Source organism: Pelodiscus sinensis, chromosome 6 (assembly GCF_052426305.1).
Source record: "Pelodiscus sinensis isolate ZL-2025 chromosome 6, ASM5242630v1, whole genome shotgun sequence".
NCBI classification, from domain to species: domain Eukaryota; kingdom Metazoa; phylum Chordata; order Testudines; family Trionychidae; genus Pelodiscus; species Pelodiscus sinensis.
The window spans coordinates 34,022,598-34,043,965 of NC_143057.1; the positions used below are offsets into that span (position 1 = coordinate 34,022,598).

A 21,368-nucleotide genomic window follows, 5' to 3' on the forward strand; every position below is an offset into this window, starting at 1 on the left:
CACTTTTGCTAAGCAGACTGACTCACTCCTTGCAGAATATCTGCAGCGCTCAGTGATATAATATTTGAGCCTATTAACCCTTCCCATTACCCAAGGTAACTTGCCTGAGGAACACAGGGACAGAGTTATGTCCTAGCTTATGAGGGATGATAGTTTTTTACATGTTATTTGAGATGGCCAGAACAATTTGTGCTCCTCCTGCATGAGAAAGTCATTGGTCTGTTTGCTTCTCTCTGCTTCCTGATAATGTTTATGGGGCACACGGATGTCTAATGCTATACAAATCTGCAGGGCCTTTAATGGGAGCTTTTAGCTCAGTTGCCTGCTTGTGCACAAGCATTCTGAAGGAGAGGTGAAAAAGGGCATGGTCAGCTTTAACTAATGCAAAGGGCAGCCTTTTAAGGGAGATGAATATTTAACAAATTCCAGACCCTTCTCAGTTTCATACAGGTGTGACTCTGAATGGCACTGTGCTCCCACAGCAGTCAATGTGAGTTGTGTATGTTCTCAGGATAAAGCCCCTTTTTGTACTTTGCTTCAGGTTTATTTTTTATTTCACTATTGTTGCTTTATTGCCTAGTTAGTCTTGTGAATAATGATGCTGACATGTTAATATGTTACAATCATTTCAAAATTACCACACAATACCAAAAATCATCCCCCCCCCCCACATTGCAGATGGGGAATAGCTTTTAAACTGCTATGGGTTAAGCTGGATGTTAATTTCATGATGGTATTAACAAATCTGAAAAGCTTTCCCATTAAAAATATAAAGAGTCTGAGTCAATGAACAGTTTGCACTGTGCTGATGCAAGCTATGAATGTGAACAAACGTACGTGTCTATTTCTGAGGGAAAGAAGGTGGTCCAGGGAAGGGTGAGAATATGTTGAGATTATTTGGTGGAGGCGGAATTTCAATTTCTAATGTACAACTTTGCCATGAGTCAGTCAAGGTAACCCTGGCATCAGTGCAATTTGCACAGTACAGTGTATCAGCAGCATCCTCATTCTTTGCTTTCCCTTGGCCTGCAGTTTTATGCTGTGTGCTACATGTAGGGCAGTATCTACCTGTATATTTATTTGTTTTTTTATAACAAGAATTTTGGTCCCACTGAATAGGAGTGTAGGCTTTTCAGAACTCATGCTTAGTAAAGTGTACACACGATTTATAGAGTACTGTATTTCCACACTAGTGAAAAACGGAACATAGCTTGGTGAATATCCATCTATACACGTGTGTGCGTGCACACACACTACACAACCATTCCCACTATACAGAAGGAAATAAGAAGCAGGTGGTAATAGTTCTGGGTGGCTATTCCTTGCTCAGGATTGGGCACTGTCATTGTTTCTAGGATGAAAATAGCTAAAAAAACACCAGAGATGCAAACATGTAAAAATGAGCTTTTTTGTGTGCTCTATAGTTCCTTTTCCTGAACACCGTGAACAGTTTCTAGACACAGATAAATGCCAACTGCAGCCAGGGACGGCAGGTTTGTATAATTTTTGGTGGTGCCCCCTTAGCCACACCCCCTGATCCCTGTTAGCCAGGCCTCTGGAGGTAACACACTTGGGGCAAGATGGACACATGACCAGAAGTAAAAGGAGTCATGTCACCCCTCTCAAAGGGCTTTTCCCACCATCCTCCTACCAACAGGGATTAGTTTGGTCCCCCATGCAACCGTCCTGCAATTGCATTAACCCAATGTGTGAGACATTAACTCGGGTGCAGAGAGGCTGGGGGAAGTGGTCCCTCTAAGGCTATGTCTACACGCGCAGCTTCTTGCACAAGTACAGCCGTTCTTGCTCAAGAACCCACAGAGCTTCCACGCTGCCCACCTACTCTTGCGCAAGGAAATTAACAATACGGCGTGGTAAGAGAAGGCATCTTGCGCAAGAGCTACGCTCTTTTCTAACAGGTGTAAGCTCTCTTGCACAAGAGGGCAGTGTGGATGCTCGGCAGGGATTTCTTGCGCAAGAAACCCCTATGACTAAAATGGCCATCGGAGCTTTCTTGTGCAAGAGAGCATCCACACTGCCGTGAATGCTCTTGCGCAAAAACACCGCTCGCACATGGCAGTGTGGATGTGTTCTTGCACAAGAATCCTCCAGTGTAGACATAGCTTAAGAGTTTCCTCCCATGAGCAGAATGAATGTTGTGTTGTGCACCAGTACTGAGTTCATGTGGCTTGTTTGGATGTGCTACTGTGGCACCCAAGTTATTCATATATATTTTATAAACCTTTTCTCTCTGCTGCCAAGTCTCCTCCCCTTGATCCCTCAGCTCCCCCTGGTGCCTGCTGCCCCCCAACACCTCACCCTCCTCTGCTGTTCTGACTCCTGCCCTTCTCACTGCCCTCAGCCCTTCTGCAACCTGCCCCCCTCCACCAGCCCTTCTCTCCCTCCTGTGCCCCCTCCTCCAGTAGCCCCACTCTGACCCTGTGATCTACCCCTCCTCATCCCCTCTCCTAACACCTGCCTCTATTCACCTGCCCTACCCCTCTCCTCTGGTGCTGGTCCCTCCCCTGCAGGTGTCTTCCCTTCTGCTTCATCCCCAGAATCCCCTGGCACCTGCACCTTCCCTTACCCCTGCACCCTCCTGGTGCCTCCCCCTTCCCTCACTGCCCCTGCCCTCTTTTCCCGGATGCCCATCCCTCACCACTCTCTGCCCCCATTCCTCTCATGCCCATCTGTGCCCTCACACATGACTTGCTCCATCCTTGCCTTTTTCATGCCCACCCCTTCTTTCAAGCCTTCTCCCAGCACCGCCCCTCCCCCCTCTAGCTCGCAATGCCCTTACCCTCTCCTCTCCCAGCATCACCCTGTCCCCCCTCCTACTGACACCTCCCCTCCTGTCCTTTTCCTCATTGTCTGCACTTGGCCTCCTGGCATTTGTCTCTCCCTCCATCCTGTCCCTTGATGCCGTCCCCTTCCCCTCCTACCTCTTCCTTGTTTTCCCCCTTCTCCTCCCCTACCTTCTGCCTTCCACTTTGTGGGGCCAGAGTCTCTGCTCAGGCCCCAGAAGTCCCCCAACTCCAAACCCAGAGCTAGGCCACGCAGCGCAACCCTGCACCGAGCAGTTTTAAAGTCCCAGGCCATGATATCATGTCACGCCCGGGCATCTCGCTGCTCACCTCTAAATACATAGCAGCTGGCAATGTGCGCCGGACTGAAAGCTGTGCACGGCAGGGCCGGGGAGATGCTCTGGGGCTGAGGTGGGAGGATGCATGGGGGGGCGGGGCCACAGGTGGGGGGGCGGGGCCCGCTTCAAATATTGGTGGAGCAGGGCCCCCGGCTCTGAATACTGCTGGACCATGGGCACCACGAGCCCATATAACTCGCTGCCTATGACTGCAGCTCTACATTCTCAGTCCTGTAGACTCTGCTGAATATTGTTGAAAGAACTAAGCAAAACAGTAGTGCTAGGTATTTAGGGTATGTCTACGCAGCATTTTGGAGTGAGCCTCCTAGCCCGTCAACAGACATATAGATTCTGAATCCAAAAGGGACCATTATGATGTGCTATTCTGACCTCCTGTGTAACACAGATCATACATATTATTTTGGGGACGTTATTCCTTGAGCACATCTTATAGAGAAGTAGACAATCTTGATTTAAAATGAGTAAATGGAGAGTGAACAGAAGTACAGTAAAACTGCTGATGGTCCGGCACCATCAAGAACCCAGAAGTGTTCCGGGCAGCTGGACCATTGGAGCTGCTCTGCCCCCAGCTTCCCCATTCAGCCGCTGCTAAAACTGACCAGCGGCTGAATCGGGAAAGCCGGGGGCAGAGCAGCTGGAGTGCCACCGGGCAGGTCCTGTAGCACTGCCCCTCAGGGCTGCGGGACCAACCCAGCAGCACCGTCCCAGGTGTACCCAAGTCAGCTGCTGCTGAAACTGACCGGCAGCGGCTGAATCAGGGATGCTTGGGGCAGAGCCGGACTATCGGAAGGGGGGGGGCTATGAGGGGTCTGGGGTGGCATCCCCCCCACCTCACCCCAGACCCCTCATAGCCCCCCCTTCCGATAACCCAGCATATCTGATAATCCGGCACCCCCTGGGTCCTAAAGGTGCCAGATTATCGGCAGTTTACTGTATGTTAGGTGGTGATGAGTTACAGCACCTTCAGGGTAATGGTATTAAGTTTAACTCAGTGGCACAGCAGCCCCCTTTAGTATTTTCAACTGCTCCTACTGCCAGCCAATAACAACAGATTAAGAGTTGCTGACAGTGGGGGGGACAGCGACACTGAAATATGTCCATGGATTGTGGGAAAACAGTCTCCCTCACAGATAGCTATTCAGTGATTCTTGGCATGCAGAGGGAACCATTTTTTTGGCCAACATTTCCCACATGACCTTGCTCATTTCCCCCCAGTTCATTTGGTCTTTACCATGAGTAAGGAAAAAACAAAAAACAAAACAGCCTCGCTATCTCACTGCTGTCATCTGTACCACTGCAGTGCTGACCCCAGGAGAAGCTAACTTTCAAAGCTTTGACACTGCAGGGGGTAGCCGAGTTAGTCTGTACAAGTTAAACTTAAAAAACAACAAATGCTCTGGTAGCACTTTATAGACTAACAAAACATGTAGATGGTGTCATGAGCTTTTATGGGCACAGCCCACTTCTTCAGATGACCGGAGTTTTAGCTTGGTAGCTTTAGGAGTTCAGTCTGTGTCGGTTTTAATTCTAGAAAGACCCTATTTCCAAAAAAACAAAAACACACTTTAGATTTTTCTTCTTAAAGTGGGGAATGTCTTAGTAATGGTAAAAGGGCAGACTCTTTATCTGAAGTGGAAAATTAGAACAGACATGCCAACAAAGAAAATACACAATTCACATGTGATGTGGCACGTTGTTCCTGGAAATAAAATTGCCTGTGGGAGATTTATTCCTGTAGATTTTAGTCTCTGACCATCCTTTCCCCTATCCAATAATTCCTCAGATTTAAATATTAAGGATAAGAAAGTTCTATGCATAGATTCTGTTGCTTGTTAACTCTTTGGTGATGGGGATGCAGTGATGAAAGAGGGGGCGCTCACAAATTTGTTCTTGTGGGCATGTTGCATTAGAAAAGTCTGTGGCCTATCACCAAAGTGTTAATGGGATTTGTAACCGGCATTCCCACGCATCAGATAGAAATTTAAAAAAGGAAAAGTGAGTAACAAATAATTTACAGTGTTTAAATTCAGTATGCTAGTGACATGTACTATGGGTGATAATTTAAGGCTTTTCTAGAGGGTAATGAACACTATGGAGGTGTGATTTCTAAAGCACATTTATTATTCCATGTAGATTCTTCTGGTGCACTCTAAAGGTTCTATTATGAAATATTATTTCAAATGACACTACATTAAAGCAGGGCCCATCCAATGAAGCATGCATTAGTAGTGCACTTCAGAAGCACACACTGCTGTACCATGTAGACAAGCCCTCAGTCCCTCCTGGTATATAACTGTCCCTATGGCTACCACCAAAAAGAGAGAGCCCAACAACTTGCCTGCTGTTGACTGATGCTAAATTAATTAGTTGGATGTTCTAAGGCTCAATTCAAGGACACATGGAAAAAAATTGTAATTCAGTAGCAGAGAGCACCAAGACCATATTGCAGGAGCTGCTGGACTCCACACCACCAGCTGGGGCCCCCTGCGCTTGCTTATTGCAGAAAAGGCTGTAGTCATTCTCCCTGAACTGGGTTATCAATGGCTTGTGTAGTCAATATCCGGGGGTAGATGAAAGGAGAGAGCCATAGGACTGAGAAGAGAGAGGAAGGAAAGCTTAAGCACTGAGGCCTGGAAACAAGAATATATATCATTCAGCATAGAGTGATTTTGTAGTGGGAATTTTAAAGGGAAATGTAGTATTGGAGACAAGAAACAGAGAGCCAGGTTGTTCACAGAGAGATGATATTTACCTCTTTGGCATATTTTAGCCAGTGTGATAAACACAGCACTGTGTGAAGTGCTTATTGGATTTGAATAAGCTCTTCATGAATTGAGCAGAAGCCAGCAATAAGTTAATTGTAATTAAATTAATAGCTAATGAGTGGAAAACAGTCCGTTACTGCTATGCTGGCATCTGATCTTTCCAATGGCCAGGTTCTTGCCTGCAAACAGGTCCTGTAGGCAGGTCTTGTGGACCGGTTCTTCCGCTTGCCTGCATATTGGGTCCTGTAGGCAGGTCCTTCTGCCTGCCTGCAGATGGAGTCCTGGGGGCAGCGCCTGCTGTTTGCCTGTGGGAAATAGGCTGTTTTTTAAAAAAAAGAACCAGAAAGAACTCTTCTCTTTTTTTACTGCTGTGCGGCAGTTGCATCTTGACCCTTGAGGATGAGAATGTGTTTAAAGACTTCCAGTGCTCCCTGGATATTAAAAAGAAATGATGATGGGATTTGCAATTTTTACAAATAAAAAAATGACCATGATGCTTGATATAAACAAGGAATTGTGGAAATCTGTCTAATCATCAGAATTTCATCTGAGTCCCTTTGCAGTGTAAATTATTTATTTAGGGTGACAGTATGCAACTCTAATATGTTAAATAAAGCAAAAAAATATTCATTATAAAAAACAGAAGAGCACACTCAAATGTAAAAAAAAAACCAAAACAACCCCAACCCTCCATTATTATCCAGAGCTAGATTGAGCAATTCTTTTTAGGTATTTCCACAGATGTACTAGATGTATTAGTAAGTAATCACCAGTGTGAGGAAGGGATGAGTGAGGGACTCAAAGAGGTGAAGTTCTGATGATTAGACAGCACACCTACCTGCACACTAATGTCTGTTTAATGAGAACACTAAGAGAAAAACCCCTCCAGTCTCCATCAAAGCTTTGGGAACTTCCATTCTCCCTGCCTTCTCAACACATGAAAGGATAGTACTCAGTCTCATCCAGGCCTCTCAGCCTGACATTCTTAGATGTATTCTGAAGGACTGTTCTCCACTAGTCTGTTATATTTATTTCAGACAGTACTGTACCATGTTAGTGTTGGTCAATACGTGTTGTCACATCACCATCTGATAATGCAGTATTGTTATGCACTGATGCAACAACCGGACCCAAAGAGTCAAATTTGGTGACTGATCTATAGTCCCTATAGATGTAGGAATATTAAATTGACAGAATGCAGGCCTTTTTTTTTATTGCTTGCTCTTACTGTGAGTTCCATGTCCTCCTCTTCCTTTTCCTTTACAGGTTTTTCTGGTTCCTCTGGCTCCTTCTCTTGTAGATGGATCTCATGGGCCTGAGACATGTAAGGCATGTCATCTTTGTTCTTGAACTCCAAGCTGAGAATTGAAGGAGGAAGTAGAATTCCTAGAATTACCTAAAGCAATAATAATGATAATGATAATAATAATCACAATTGAAAGGTTATGATTATGGTGGTTGCTTAGTATCAAATGGAACAAACCCCTTGGGGAAAATCTGAGAATCAAACATTTCAGTGTGTAAGTTTCAGTGGCACCTGAAAATCTATCATTTTAGATTAGCTTCCCTATAGTCCTCTGAAAAACATAGATTGCCTTGCAACATAGCCATATAATGTCTAGCAAACACATTGTGCTGAATAATTTATCCACCCCTTAATTGCTCATAACAAACATATTGTTACAAGTTAGAACAATTAGTAATTACAATACTAGTTAGTAGGCAGAACCAACAATTTTTGGCACATCGCACAGTAGAGTGTTCCAGTGTAAATGTGATTCACAAGAAATAGTAGGCAATAGACATAGCCCTCTGCAGTGAGTGTTAGGCTGTTTCTACACTACAGAGCCTGGCATAGCTATATGCTGGTAGAGCTCACTAGTAAAGACACTGCATAAGCCAACAGAAGGAGTTTTGCCATCTCCCCAAAAGGCATTAGCTATACAGGCAGTCCCCGACTTACGTCGGATCCGCACTTACGAATGGGGCTTTTCTCGCCCTGGACTTCCCCCCAGCACAGCAGGGAGACAGGAGCAAAGCCGCAGAGGCGGCGGGACCTCTGTGCCTCCGCCGCTTTGCTTGGATCTCCCTGGTCTGCTGGGGGAGGAGGGTGCGCAGCTAGTGTGCCCCGCCCCAGCAGACCAGGCTTTTGTTGCGGGACGCCTGGGGTAGAGCAGCTGGGGTGCTGCCGGGTTGGTCCTGCGGGGACCTACCTGGCAGCGCTCCAGCTGTTCTGTCCCAGGAGTCCAGATTCAGCCGCTGTTGAAACTGATCAGCGGCTGATTCCAGGACGCTGGGGGCAGAGCAACTCTGCCTAGGGCTTCCTGTAGTCAGCCGCTGATCAGTTTCAGCAGCCGCTGAATCTGGAGCCAGTTCCGACTTACATACAAATTCAACTTAAGAACAAACCTATAGTCCCTATCTTGTACGTAACCCGGGGACTGCCTGTACTGACAAAAACACTCTTCTGTTGGCATAGTTACATCTACATTTTGGAGGGGAATGATTTTTTGACACAGCTGAGTCAGCAAAATGTGGTGCAGATCAGTGCTTAGTAAGTTCCCTGTGCTCCCTTAACTTGCAAGTACATAGGCTACAATAGGTCAGGGCAATGGCATGAGTGAGTCTGAGGAGATGGACTTTAAAGTAATCTACAGCATGCAACTTATGTGCCTAGCTGTTCAATCTTGGCAGCCATGCAGCACTCCTCCCATCAGTGTGGGCTCATATTCTCCTGTGTTCGCAGTGTTGTGCTGTGCCTCAATTTTACCTTCTGCTTATACATGCAACACCCTACACCTGGGTTATGTAGGATCAAGTCCATCATGGTTTGGCTCTTTTGTACCTTCCCCCACGCCCCCCCAAAGGTTGATTTTTGCCTGAATCTCATGGAATAAATCATTTTATACATATCTTTAATGTATACTTCAGTAATGCCAATGGAATTAGTAGGCTTGTTGACATCCATGAGGCAACTCTATCCCATGAGAGAAAACACACTCCTGCTTTGTCTACTGGTACCTAGTGGTGAACATGTAGGGCATTGCATAGGTCATTCCAGGTGTCTGGACTGGAGTTTCTCTGCTTTTACAGTACATCTCCTCCCAACACTGCCATATAGTGCATTAAGCTGCCTTGACCACAGCTGCATGAAAAAGTCTATGCTGTTCTACTGCCTAAAGAGAGTTGCTTCAGGGAGGGAAATTTAATGGTTCATGGAATAAAGCCAACAATAAGCTGAGTGTGGACAGCTGGGAGGAGCCGGTGTTGGAATAAACCAGAAGGAAAATGGATTTATCACCTTGAGGAACTTACCATGCAAAGGAAAAAGCAAGGGGGAGAGGGGAAAGGGTAGATTCACTTCATTAAGCTAGAGCTACTGAATAATCAACAACTGGAACATCTCAAAAGTCAGGAGGGCCAGGACCTCCAAAGAAAGCAAGAGAGTAAGGGCACAGATGGTTTCGGAAAACTTGTGGCTATGGGGGAGGACTTTTCAAAATGCAAGACAAAAGTCCTGATTTTACAAAGAAAGGTATTTGTGCAGAGCTCTGACACAAGTGAGACAAGAATCTTATCAGCCACTGACACTCATTTCTTAGTGAGTGCGCATTAGTTCCCCTGTGACAGTGATATATTTACATCTGTACTGTTCATAATTATTTTCTTGGATACATGCTTTTGCAGCACAGGAATAGCCAAAAGCAAAGGTTGATTTTCTCATGTAAATCTGATAAAGGTGAAGGAATGCCCCTGTTAGGGAATATCACTTGAAGGAATTCCCTGTTAGGGAATATCACCACAAAACATAACTAAAATGGCAATCCTTGCCCTGACTGGTGAATACTGTGGTGAAGGTGAATGTACCACAGCTTAGTTCCTCTTGGACGGAAACAAATGCCCATTAGAAAACACCACTCTCATTGACTGTTTTACCAAAGTTTAAGTATGAGATTGGCTTGACTGAATTATCCTCCACATCTCCTAAGGGTGGTCCACTCAGGTCAGGTAAGAGGCAGCTTGACCTGGGACTACACGGGTATTTGCACTATTGGTGTGCATGCTTGTTCTAAGAACCATTCTCCAGGGTTGTTAATTTAGCACCTTTCACTAGTAATAAATTCACTCCTCATACACCCTTTTAATTTATTATTATTTTTTAAAATTACAACTTAACCCTGAAGTCTCCAGTTAGAGAAACATTCTGAAGCTCTGGCTCAGTTTTTATGTGAGCAACCCTCCTATTGATTTTGGAGAGAGTTTTGACCAAGGATTGAGTAAGGAGCTCAGGATTTGGGACAGCAAGAACGTGTACTTTGTGTCATCACTATAAAAACAAACAAAAAACCAGGGCCATGCAATTAGTTTATTAGGACATCTAGTTGTTGCTGATTTGCTATCAACCCCCTCGCCATCCCCCAGATCTCTTGCTCTTAATTGATACTAAGGCAGTGCTGACCTTTAGACCTGAATTTTTGCGCATCCGGAGTCGGCCCATCCACATGTCTGTGAGCAGCATTTGGCTACAAGTGTGAGCAATGAAATCTCGGTGTTTGGCTGCCACTGCGAGCTGCAGGCATGTGGCATTACTCCAGTTCTTCAATTCGTAGGTCAGCAGTTTCATTGCCAGCTGCTCATCCTGCTTATACGATTGGTCCAACAGCTCCACCGCCAGCTGGCCAAAATCCCTGCAACAAAGGGCATTTTCATTAGCCAGCACACACTGTTAGTGATAGCTCCTGAAAGAGCTGCATCACACGCCATGGAAAGCAGTCGTGACGCTCACTGTATATGGAGGCCCACAGTTTCAAACCTGAAAGCCTGAAGTTAGGCACTTAAATAAATGGCCTGATTTAGATGTATTGAGTACCCACTGCTCCTAAACATCTGTTCCCACCTGTCTGCCTGCTGTTCTCTCTACTGCTGCTGGGCAATCCAGGGCCCCATTGCTAGTCCATGACCTCACGGTCTGGTACTCTGTAAAGGGAGGCTTTATTAATCTCTGTCCCTGCAATGTTCAAATTCCTTTTGGTCTTTGATTCATGGATTTTAAAGCCAGATGGGATTATAACGTTTTAGTCTGATCTCCTGACAGGTAGTCTGATTTCTTGATTAATTACTTCCTGTGCCTGGATATTACTGCAGTAAATTTCAAACTGCATTTCATTGGGATGGGCAAAGTGACTCAAACAAACATGTTCTGGCTCTGGTGGCCTCAAGATTGAGGAAATCATACAGTCAGTACAGAGGCTCCATTCACCTTTTAGCTTCTGTTTTATCCATTTCAGAAGTTGCACTCTTTGCAGTGCAGATATGGTGTGCTCAGATTTCATAAGGGCTTTGTTAGCATGCCCCTAAAAGCCACTCCCTTGGCTTTGAGGGGACTGCATTGTCCCTACAGCTATAGCAGTTAAAGCAAACCACTCCTCAGATGATGACTGGCAGTTTCAGCTGCCTCTCTTTGCTACTCCCCAGAAAGTATGCATGAAAGCAAATCAACCTGGAGTTGTGGTTCAGCTCCTGGGAGATGTCATCTACCATGTCATTTTCTGATGCCTCATGGGCCATGGCTTTGCAGAGTTTACAGGCCACTAGAGCCTTAGCCATGGCCTCCTCCCCATGCTGCCAGAAAAAGAGGGCCATCTTCTGACGCTTCATCAGCACGGCCCACACCATCAGTTCATGGAAGGGGAAAGGGAAATGGTTAATCTCAGGATCATCCAAATCAATATCCACTTCTTCTTCTCGCTTTTTTGTGGTCTTCCTTCCCCTTCGCAAAGGAACGTCATCCTGCCAAACAAGGAGAAAATGTGGTGCTAGGGAACAATATGATTCAGTGAGCACTGGACACAGAAGACAAGCTGATTCCCTCACCACAGGCACATGTAACTTATTTTCTTTTAATTGATGATTAGACTGACTAATTATTCACGATGACCAGCCCACATTGTGAGCTTCCACGAGGAGAATTTCTGCTGCTTCCCACTCCTCCTCCCTACACAAACTTACATAACTAATTTGACATTCACTGAAAATAATAATTCACAGAGTCAACGCGATGCATATGAAATACTGATGCAACACTCCCAGCTCCTGCCTGGAGACTGCAAATGTCAACCTAACCTGGTCCTTCCCTGGGTCAGTGCAGAGCACAATCACAATGTGCCCAGGTCGCTCCTGGGAAAGCCACCAAAGCTTTTGGTTTGTCTATATTTATCTCTGAATGTGAATGTTTAACCATCTTACTGGGGTGGATGCATTCACCTCTTTCTACTCTTAAGAGAACAATCGGGGGGATACTAGAGGATGCTTCATCCAAAGATGATAGGAGGGCATTGATTTGTCCTTTCCCCACTTCTGTCTCCTTCTTAGACTTCTCCCCTCCTCACCCAACTAGGGAAGTTGCCTCTAATCCTCTCTCTCCTCACGTACAACCCCATGGTCTCAATTTGGTGTCCTTTCTTCTCCCCCTTTCCCCTCTTATTCCATGTTATTTCTTCTTGATAACTTGTCCTGTTTATTCCCTTCCTTTCATCTTGTCCTATAACTTCCCTTCATCCTTCTGTTCCCAGACTGCATGTGCTGGACTCTGTATCTTGCGTGAGCAGTGAAACTTATCGTACAAAATCTCAGCTCTCTGAAGTGTATTGTACAGCATTACCGAGGCTGAAGGATGTGGTGTACTTGAGGTTGGCTAAAACACTGACATTATATGACACTAATGCTCTCCATTCTCTCAGCTCAGATTCTCAAGTCAAGATATTGTTTACTTTGTAAACAATATTCAAGTAAAATTATTTAAATTAGATGTAGTTAAAAAGTGAACATAAAAGCAACATTTATAGCCCTTATGATATTTACAAAATAATTAAGGCTGGGATTTGTGAAATGTCAATGGGAGCACAGACAGGACAAAGTGGAGGGATTTTGAGAATTCCAGCCTAAACAGCATGTAAAATAATCTTTAAAAACTATACTTCAGTGCTTTGCATTTTCCTTAATTAGGATGCCACAGAAATTGCTACAGAATCCAACCACTCGACTCAGAATAAGGCTCCTGAATTGACATTTTCATTTAAAAAAAGTGTCTACCCATATACTTGTAAAGAAAACCTTCAATATATGAGAAAAGCACAAAACAGTGCAGTGATAGTCTGCGGAGTCTGCAAACAGACAGCTTGAAACAACTGCTCTGAGAAGTGCAAACCACTGTCGCATTCAGTTCACGTTGAAGTTTAAAAACAATCTAATAGTTAGCAATTTCCCTGGTGGCTATGGGCTGGATTCAGATACCCTTACTCACATTAAGTAGCGCCTTCTCCCTCGTATAGTTCCACTGAAGTAAACAGGACTATTTGTAGAGCAAGGCACTACTTAATATAAATAGCAGCATGTGAATCGGACCCTATTTTAGCAGAAACATTAATGTAATGTGGTAATCTATCCATTGCTGTCTGATGTGGTAGCAGGTATTTGGCTACAGACAGCAATGCATCTAGTTTCTGTTCAAAGATTCTGGAGTGGCAAAGTGGAACTTTGTGCTTTCCTACACCTCAAACAATTGCCTCTAATCTTTTCTACAAAGGGAAAAGAAGTCAAAAACCTCACCCATATCAATGGAAGTTCAGCTTCATGTACTATATTTGATTCATCTCTCTGAAAACCTTCTCTTTTTCTAGTTGTTGGATTGGGATACTTACTGGTTTCAAATAGACTGTACTATTTACAACAGTATGTACTGATTTCACCAACAGAGACTTGAAGCACAGCAGGATTTACCCTCCCTTCCCCAACACTTTACTTTTTTAGTTTGTCTAGGGAAAGCATACAAAGAATCTGATTTTCTATTTGCATTTAGATAAACACTTTACCTTAGTGGAAAATACAATGCTGTATGTGTGAACAACCTCTCCTAAATCTGGGCAATTTTTAAATTATATTAATTACAAGAAATCTCAAGTTGTATAATGCTGATGAACTTTTTTGGTGAGAAAGGGAAGAGAATTTAACACTAAGGTTTATTACGTCACGTACCTCCATTCCCAGCAGTTTCAGGGCTTTTGGCTGTACAAAAAAAGAGTTTAAAAATCTATTATATTTCCAATTCATACCAACACCATTTTAAACAAAATTATATATTCCTAGTTATCCCCACTCCCCTAAAATTCCTTGCATAAATTTGGCTCCTCGCCTAAGTTAGAGCAGCTTTAATTTGTGCAGGATGGCAGCAGACATGAGGGCATCATTCCATCAGTTGAGGATCTCTGGAGTTCACTAGCATTCTGGGAATGTACGCTTCACCTGACAATCCTCCTAACAAGAAGCTGCAAAAGAGGGGGCATTCTGCTGGCTCTGCATCTCTCTCAGGGATTCTCCCAATTCCTCATAGTACTCCCAATTCCTCGATATATGGCCCTTTTCTTTGTATTGCTTCAGCAATTCAAAGGGATCAAGGATCTGGACCAAAATTTATCAGACCTTAATTTATATCGCTTTTCCTCTGAGTGGCTGAGGGAGGGGAGCATCTTATTACTGAAAAACAAAAAAACAAACAAACGAACAAAAAAAAAAAAACCCCAACAAAAACAGCAAACTAAATTGAAATGACAGAAATGCCATACACAAAATGGAATTGGCAAAAACAAACAAATAAACAAACCCAGCAGGTCTCCAGTTTTCCTTTGATGTAAACATTTCATAGAAGCTGTTGTACTAACAGGTCCATTGTTTGCTAGGATGAGATCGTCAGAGTCATATATGTCTCTAGAATGTGAACCCATATGTGAAATATTTATGTTGGCTAGAGAATAAGCTAAGAGAAGCTAGTTTAAGCAGAAGTTTCAGAAAGACCAAACTCTGCTTTCAGTTGTACGTCTGTGAATCTGAAGGGACTTCATTAAAGACAAGAATAAACAGCACTTTGTTTTATAAGGACTGAAGAAATACTCAAGTTTGACACCAGTATAATGACAAAAATACAAAAATTGTGCCTTGGTTCTATCCAGAGTTATAATTTTACCTGCTCTGAAATCTTGATGTGACTACCAAAGGGTTGAGCACATACTAGGGAAATTTCTCTCTCTTAATTCATGTATTTCAGTGTAACTGCAGTACACTACCTATTACAGGGACTGATTCAAAACCCATGAAAGTCAATAGAAAGACGCTCATTGCCTCTATAAGACTTTGTATCAGAACCATTCACAGTGTCATATTAATAGCTTTTAAGGTCAGAAGAGACCATGATGATAATCTAGTTTGATCTACATAACATAGGCCAAAGAACCTCACTCAGTAATTTCTATATCCAGCCCATAAAATAGCTTGCAGTGAGGCAGCTGCTCTGCTATGCACAAAACCTTGATCATAGTGAATGGTTAATTAGAGAGAATTGTTGCTTTTTAAAAAGCTAGAACACACTAGCATTCTTTATGCTAGATTCAGGCCAGTATCAGCTGAATGGTAGCAGCAAATGGCATGTATGTATTGAGTCGTCTTCTTCTAACTTCTGTGATGGGTCGAGAACTATCAAAATTCAGCTCCTAACTAAATTGACTCCCAACACCTTTTTTGTATCACTGCAGTATTACTGGTGAAGAAATACCAATTTCTTACCCTTTTGGGTCCAAACAAGTTGTGGTAGAGGGTTCTAAACCGTTTTCGGGTGTAGTTGCAGCGATAAGCTCCTCCCATTAGATACTCAATCACCAGGCCAATATCAATCAGACTTATCCTGTAATCTGGAGGTAGGTTACCCTATTAAATTAAAGAAAAAGAAACAGAGACAAAGCTGATTAGTACAGACACCATTTCCAGTTTCCTCTAACTATATTAGAGAAAAACAAATACAATTAGGTAAGAAACATAAGAATGTATTATGCTGGTTAATTAATTCACCTTAAAATAGATCCAACCGAAACCTGGATATTCTCGCTTGGAAAGAAGACATAAGTAAATAAGAATGTGTAGTAATCCTTGACAGTAACAGAAGCTAATGATGTCAGAAAACAGTACTCAATTTCTTCTGTTGAGGGAAGGAACAAGAAATACCACTGCAGAACAAAAAGCACAAGGACCAAGCATTTTCTTAAAGGTGACGCACGCTTGCTGAATTCTAGTCCCTCTGGGATGAATGTTTTCTCACAATATGGGCGTAGCAGCTCTTGTTTGCACTGGTACATATTTGGGCTGCCTTCTCCATCAGTCCACTGGGAAGGCAACTCGTCTGCATACAGATGCTTTTGCAGCTCCTAAATTGTGATTTCTGTTTTCTAAAAGCACGTTTCTACACCAAATTTTTTAATAGTTATCATTCATCAAACCAAAGGAAGGGGAGGAAGAGGTTTCATTAGCAAGGAATCCACTGTCGTGAACTTAAATCTCTTTTGCTTGAAATGAATATTTCAAAAAACTTGTTAGATGTGTCATCAATCTGCTTTGTAGAAAACATTGAGCTGGCTCAAAGTGCCTGCTTTCTTTATTTTACATGCATATGCCAAGAATGAGGTGAGCATCAAGTAATTCTGAATCTTATCCAGTCCTGTTCTTTTTAGGAGCAAATATCACACTGCCCTCTTGTGGATTCAATGCTTTTTATTTTAAGATCCTTTTAATGGTAAGTTTTCTGCACAGGGTTATATATATATATATATATATATATATATATATATATATATATATATATATATATATATATATATATATACACACACACACACAAACTTCCAGTAAATTCCAGTGGGGGATACTGAACTCATTTGACATATACTGCTTTGAAAAAAAAAAAAACCTTGATATCCTGGGTCACCCCTGGAATTTTGGGTGCTTTTGTGTTGACCCTCACTCCTGAGTTCTCAGTCATTGTTCCACTGCTTCTTACTCTTCTTGATACTGGAATAAATTCATATTAATTTCCCAGGCCATTATCAAGCACCTTTAATTTAAAATGGAAAAGGCCAACAGTAAATAAATATACAGAATATTTATGGCTCCAACTTTGTGCACTCCCTAGCCCATTCCCTTCTACTCTCGGTTATCAATGCTGCTAATAATGACCCAAAGGTCACGAGTTCCATGCAGCTTACTACATGTGAAGCTGTGAAATCAGACCTTAAAACAGCTCTCTCTGTCCTGCATAAAAAGTGAGTTCTGCTCAGACACTGCCGTGATGAGAGTGGTATAAGAGCATACATAGAACAGAATGGAATGGTTTGGAGAATGACAGGTCCTCTCTTCTAGTCCTTTGTATACAAGAGCTGATCATCAAAATCCTATAGAGCAGTGCCCCCACAGGTCTCCCATGACAGAGATACAAGGATGGAAGGATAATCCTACAAAGATGGCGTTTGGCTTCCTTCTCATTTCAATGGGGAATTCTGCAAGAGAAAGCTCTGGTCCACTCACAGAGCAGAGGGCTAATCAGGGACTAAGTTGGGGATAGGTCTTTTCAAAAACATTTTTTTAATACAAATTTGTGCTTGGGAACAATTTGCAAACTGAAAAGAGGCATAATTAATAAAAATCAGTAGTTTTGAATAATTTGCCGAACTCTGATAATAATATTAGTAAAACTCCAGATAAACTAGTTATTATAGAAAACTTTACAATTTTGGGCTAATTAGACATGGAATTCATCCTAAGAGACCAGTGAGTTCATCCGTAAAAACAGAACTGTATCCCAGGGGAAAATGGTAGCTTTTATAGTAAAACCAGAGTAAGGCAGCACAATTTCAATTTTTATCTTAAAACTATATTTAATGTCCTCTAGTTAAACCATCATGTTTACAGTCCATGCTGCATATTATTACAGCAGTCAATCTGTAGTGTTCTTAATATCCTTACACTGAGGCTATTAATTTAAAATAATTTATTTTATGAATATTCTTTTTTCTCATTGGGATTATTTTGCAGACAGAGGTCAGTAGAGATTCTCTGTGTTTATTGATTGGGAGTATCGTAAGTCATAAATTATAAAACTCTGTGAGGAACAAACTGTGATTATTTTAGGAATGTTTGAGAACAATTTATGATTTCTGTGAGAGATCCTAAAGTGTCTGTATCTGGCCAGCTATATGCTTGCCTTCTCCATGGTCTTTCTACCTCCGTGTTGGATTGGAATTCCAAGGGGTAGTGATATAGGGCTAATAATAAAAGGGTCATTAATTTGGGATGAGCCTCTATTCAAATAAAAACATCCAAGACATCAGATGGGTTCCCACACAGAAGAACTAGTTAGTTGGGAGAAAGGCTGCTGGTAACAAGGTCTCCTAGTATGAGTCTGGGTCACCTAAGGAGGCTGATCCAGGAATCAACTGACAGAAGGACTGGAAGGCAGTAAAAGGGTTCACAAGGGGGAACCCTCAGAGAGAGACTCACCGGGAATTTGGGCAGGAGAGGAGAAGCAGATGGACTATCCAAGGTCTGAGAACCCAAGGTTGGGAGAGAAGGCTCCATGTTTGAAAATCCAAGCCATGCACAATGAACAGAAAGATCCTGGATGGTCCAGATAGTCCTGACATATCAAGCCAAAGAATGCTCTGAGGTGATGAGGAAACTGAGGTAGGAAAAGGCACGCGTGGTTTATTATTTTTATATAGATGCAGGTATTTCTCAGGATATTAAAGAACGATCATGAACGTGTTAGAATTTGGGGCAATGTCTGTCTGTGCTCTGTGCTACACACACCATGTGCTCTGAAAAAGTTACACTGCAGCCAGAATGCCAAGCAAGGCTGGAGGTCTGGGAAAGGATGTGATCAAACTATGGCGGGGAGGGAGGGGGGGACTCTGAAGGGGTTTGCACTCATTAGAGAGCAGTGCTGCGGGGGGGGGGGGGGGGGCAGTCCAGTCCAGTATGGCATACTGAAAAAACTCCTTGCTGGCCATCCCCAACCCCTATACTGGCTAACACATCTTGGTGCACAGGTCTGGGGCTTGAGAGGGTGGGGCTGGCAGCACAATGGCAGCTGGAGGAACTGCCGTCCTTCTGTTCTTTCCCCGTGGCCCTGCCCAACAGGGAAAGGAGCAGACTTGCCAGCCCCACCACCCCAGCTTTGTACGTAGACACATAGCAGCTCTGTGGAGGGGCAGGGCTGGGAGTTCTGCTCCTTTTCCTGCAGGGATGGACAGCAAGGAAAAGAGCAGTACACTGGTAGCTCCCAGATACCATACCGCTCCCAGCCCTGCCCCCAGACTCTCTGTGGAGCTCCAGCTCTGTGTATAGGGCTGGGGAGATGGAGCTGGCAGTTCTGCTTCTTTCTCTGCTGCCCCTCCCAGCAGGGAAAGGAACAGAACTCCGAGGCACAACAACTCTATAGAGGGGCAAAGGGCTGGGAGTTCTGCTCCTTTCCCTACTGGGAGGGGCAGCGCTCTCTCCCCTCCCCCAGCCCTCTCTTCCCTCAGGTAATGTGGTGTGAATACGGGAAGGGAAGAATGTGGGGCCCTGGTCTAGAGGCGAGGTCGAGTCCCAGAGGGAGGCCATGTGTCCCCTTAGCTGGTGCGCCCTCCCCTGTCTGTACCAGTAAGAACTTTTGTTTCCTTGTACCACTGCTACAGGGACTAGGCAGTGGCTCTCCAGTGCTCCGTACAAAAGGCTGAACCTAGTAGGCATGATCTGTTCATGTGACCATTACATTTTTTTATGCTGTAATACCGATTAACTGGTAACATGTGGGTTCTGGGCAGTGTAATGAAAAGGGGCTACTCACCTTGTGCCTCTTCTTAGAGAGAGTTGTCCTTGCAGGTGCTCCACTTCAGGTGTCCCTGCACTTCTAGATGGAGACTTTTAGTAGCAGTGTCCTGATTGCCCATGCTTGTGGGACAGCCGTCTCAAACTACTCCACATAGCTATCTCAGGCATGCAGCCAACTATCATTCATTTCCTTCTCTCCCCAGGAAAATTGAGTGGAAGCTCCAAAGTAGAGGGGAAGAATGGGGGGTAGTGGATCACCTACAGGGACAACCTTCTCAAAGAACCTCTGTTACTGCACAAGTGGAGTAACCTTCCCCCCTCCTTCGAGAAATATCCCTGTGAGGGCTCCACTTTAGGAGATGCAGTGCCCCTCAGAAGGGAAGAGGGGCTTCGGAGTTGGGGCTTGTACAGTAGAGAGCACAGTTATTCCAAAATGAGCATCTGAAGCGGACTGCTGTTCCAGGGCGTAATATTTGGTGTAAATATGGGGAGATGCTCTGCTGGCTGCTTTACAGATATCAAATGAGGGATACATGTTTGAGAAAAGCTATGGATGTGGACATGAGATCTAGTGAAGTGTGTGCAAAGTCCAGAAGGAGCTTGCAAATTGTAATTTTGGTAGCATAGTTTGATACAATTATAGATCCATTTAGAAAGTTTCTGTCTAGAAGTGGTTTGGCCTCTTGATAGTTGTAGATATAAATAGCCTGGACAATTTTATGAATGTTCTTGTTTTTGCTTCATAGAACGTCAGTGCTCTGCCAACATCTGGTGGGTGAAGGGATGCCTCCTTTTTGTTGGCACGCGTCTTGGGGAAGAATACAAGTTACTAAATGGATTCATTAAGATGGAAGAAAGAGGCAACTTCTGGTATTACTTTGTCCTTGAGGAATGTGGTATAAGTCAGGCATGCCATTAGGGCACCCAATTTTCCCACTCCTCATGCTGATGTGATTGCTACTAAAAGGTGACCTCCATGGATAAGTGTAACAACAAACGGGTTACTAGCAGTTCAAAGTGTTTGCCCAGGAGGACACGGAGAACAAGATTGCAGTCCCACATAGGGTTGGGTCACTTATCCCACATTAAGGGTTCTCAATAACCCTGAGAAAGTGCTTAGTCAGTGAAGACAGTGAGTCCATCCACCTTGTCATAAAAAGCGGGGATGACTGATATGTGCACTCTGAATGAGCTAGCTGAGGTGCCAATTTTTTTGAGTGTCAAATGTAATCAACGTTAGTGAGTAACAGAACCGATCGAGGAATGATTTGCTTGTCTTTGCACCAAATGAATCTTTTCCACTTGTGTGCGTACATTTTTTGTGTGGAAAGATGTCAGCTTGGACCTCTGTGGAGCAGCAGCATGTTTTAAGTTCTGTCATCCCTGGGTTAGCTATGCCTTGAGAAGTGTTAGATTATTGAGCAATGGAGGTGTCCTGCATCCTGTGACAATAGGTGAGGCAGGAGGGGCAGGGTTCGTGATCTGACAGACATCTGGATTAAGTATGAGAACCAAGTGCATATGGGCCATGTTGGTATAAAATGATCCGGGATTTGTCTTGTCCAGGACGTGACTCAACAGAGAGATTGGGGGAAAGGCATTCAGGAGTGGGACCTCCCATTTGATGAGGAAGGCATCCCTGAGAGAGATGTGTACCAGTCTCACTCAGGAGCAGTTTTGTGTGCATTTGGCATTTTGAGTCTTGGCGAACAGATCTATTAAGAAGAATCCCCACTGTTGGAATATAGTTT

General features: G+C 43.8%; 1 protein-coding gene and 1 long non-coding RNA gene across 7 annotated transcripts in view; one reads left to right on the plus strand and one right to left on the minus strand.

The window, feature by feature from the left end:
* LOC112543827 (uncharacterized) overlaps positions 1 to 21,368 on the plus strand; it is a 140,711-nt gene that overhangs the window by 106,307 nt on the left and 13,036 nt on the right. The gene's annotated exons all lie outside the window — the stretch shown is intronic.
* TRPM3 (transient receptor potential cation channel subfamily M member 3) overlaps positions 1 to 21,368 on the minus strand; it is a 591,213-nt gene that overhangs the window by 43,315 nt on the left and 526,530 nt on the right. For 2 of the 4 annotated variants that reach the window (XM_089779235.1, XM_089779234.1), the window contains exons 13-19: positions 15,826 to 15,861; positions 15,544 to 15,684; positions 13,963 to 13,992; positions 11,429 to 11,718; positions 10,388 to 10,616; positions 7,157 to 7,324; positions 6,108 to 6,233 (exon numbers count right to left, since the gene is read on the minus strand). In XM_089779235.1, coding sequence (XP_089635361.1) covers positions 6,108 to 6,233; positions 7,157 to 7,324; positions 10,388 to 10,616; positions 11,429 to 11,718; positions 13,963 to 13,992; positions 15,544 to 15,684; positions 15,826 to 15,861 — 1,020 coding nt within the window. The remainder of the gene's footprint in view (positions 1 to 6,107; positions 6,234 to 7,156; positions 7,325 to 10,387; positions 10,617 to 11,428; positions 11,719 to 13,962; positions 13,993 to 15,543; positions 15,685 to 15,825; positions 15,862 to 21,368) is intronic. The other 2 variants (XM_075931703.2, XM_075931702.2) reach the window with 2 other exon arrangements.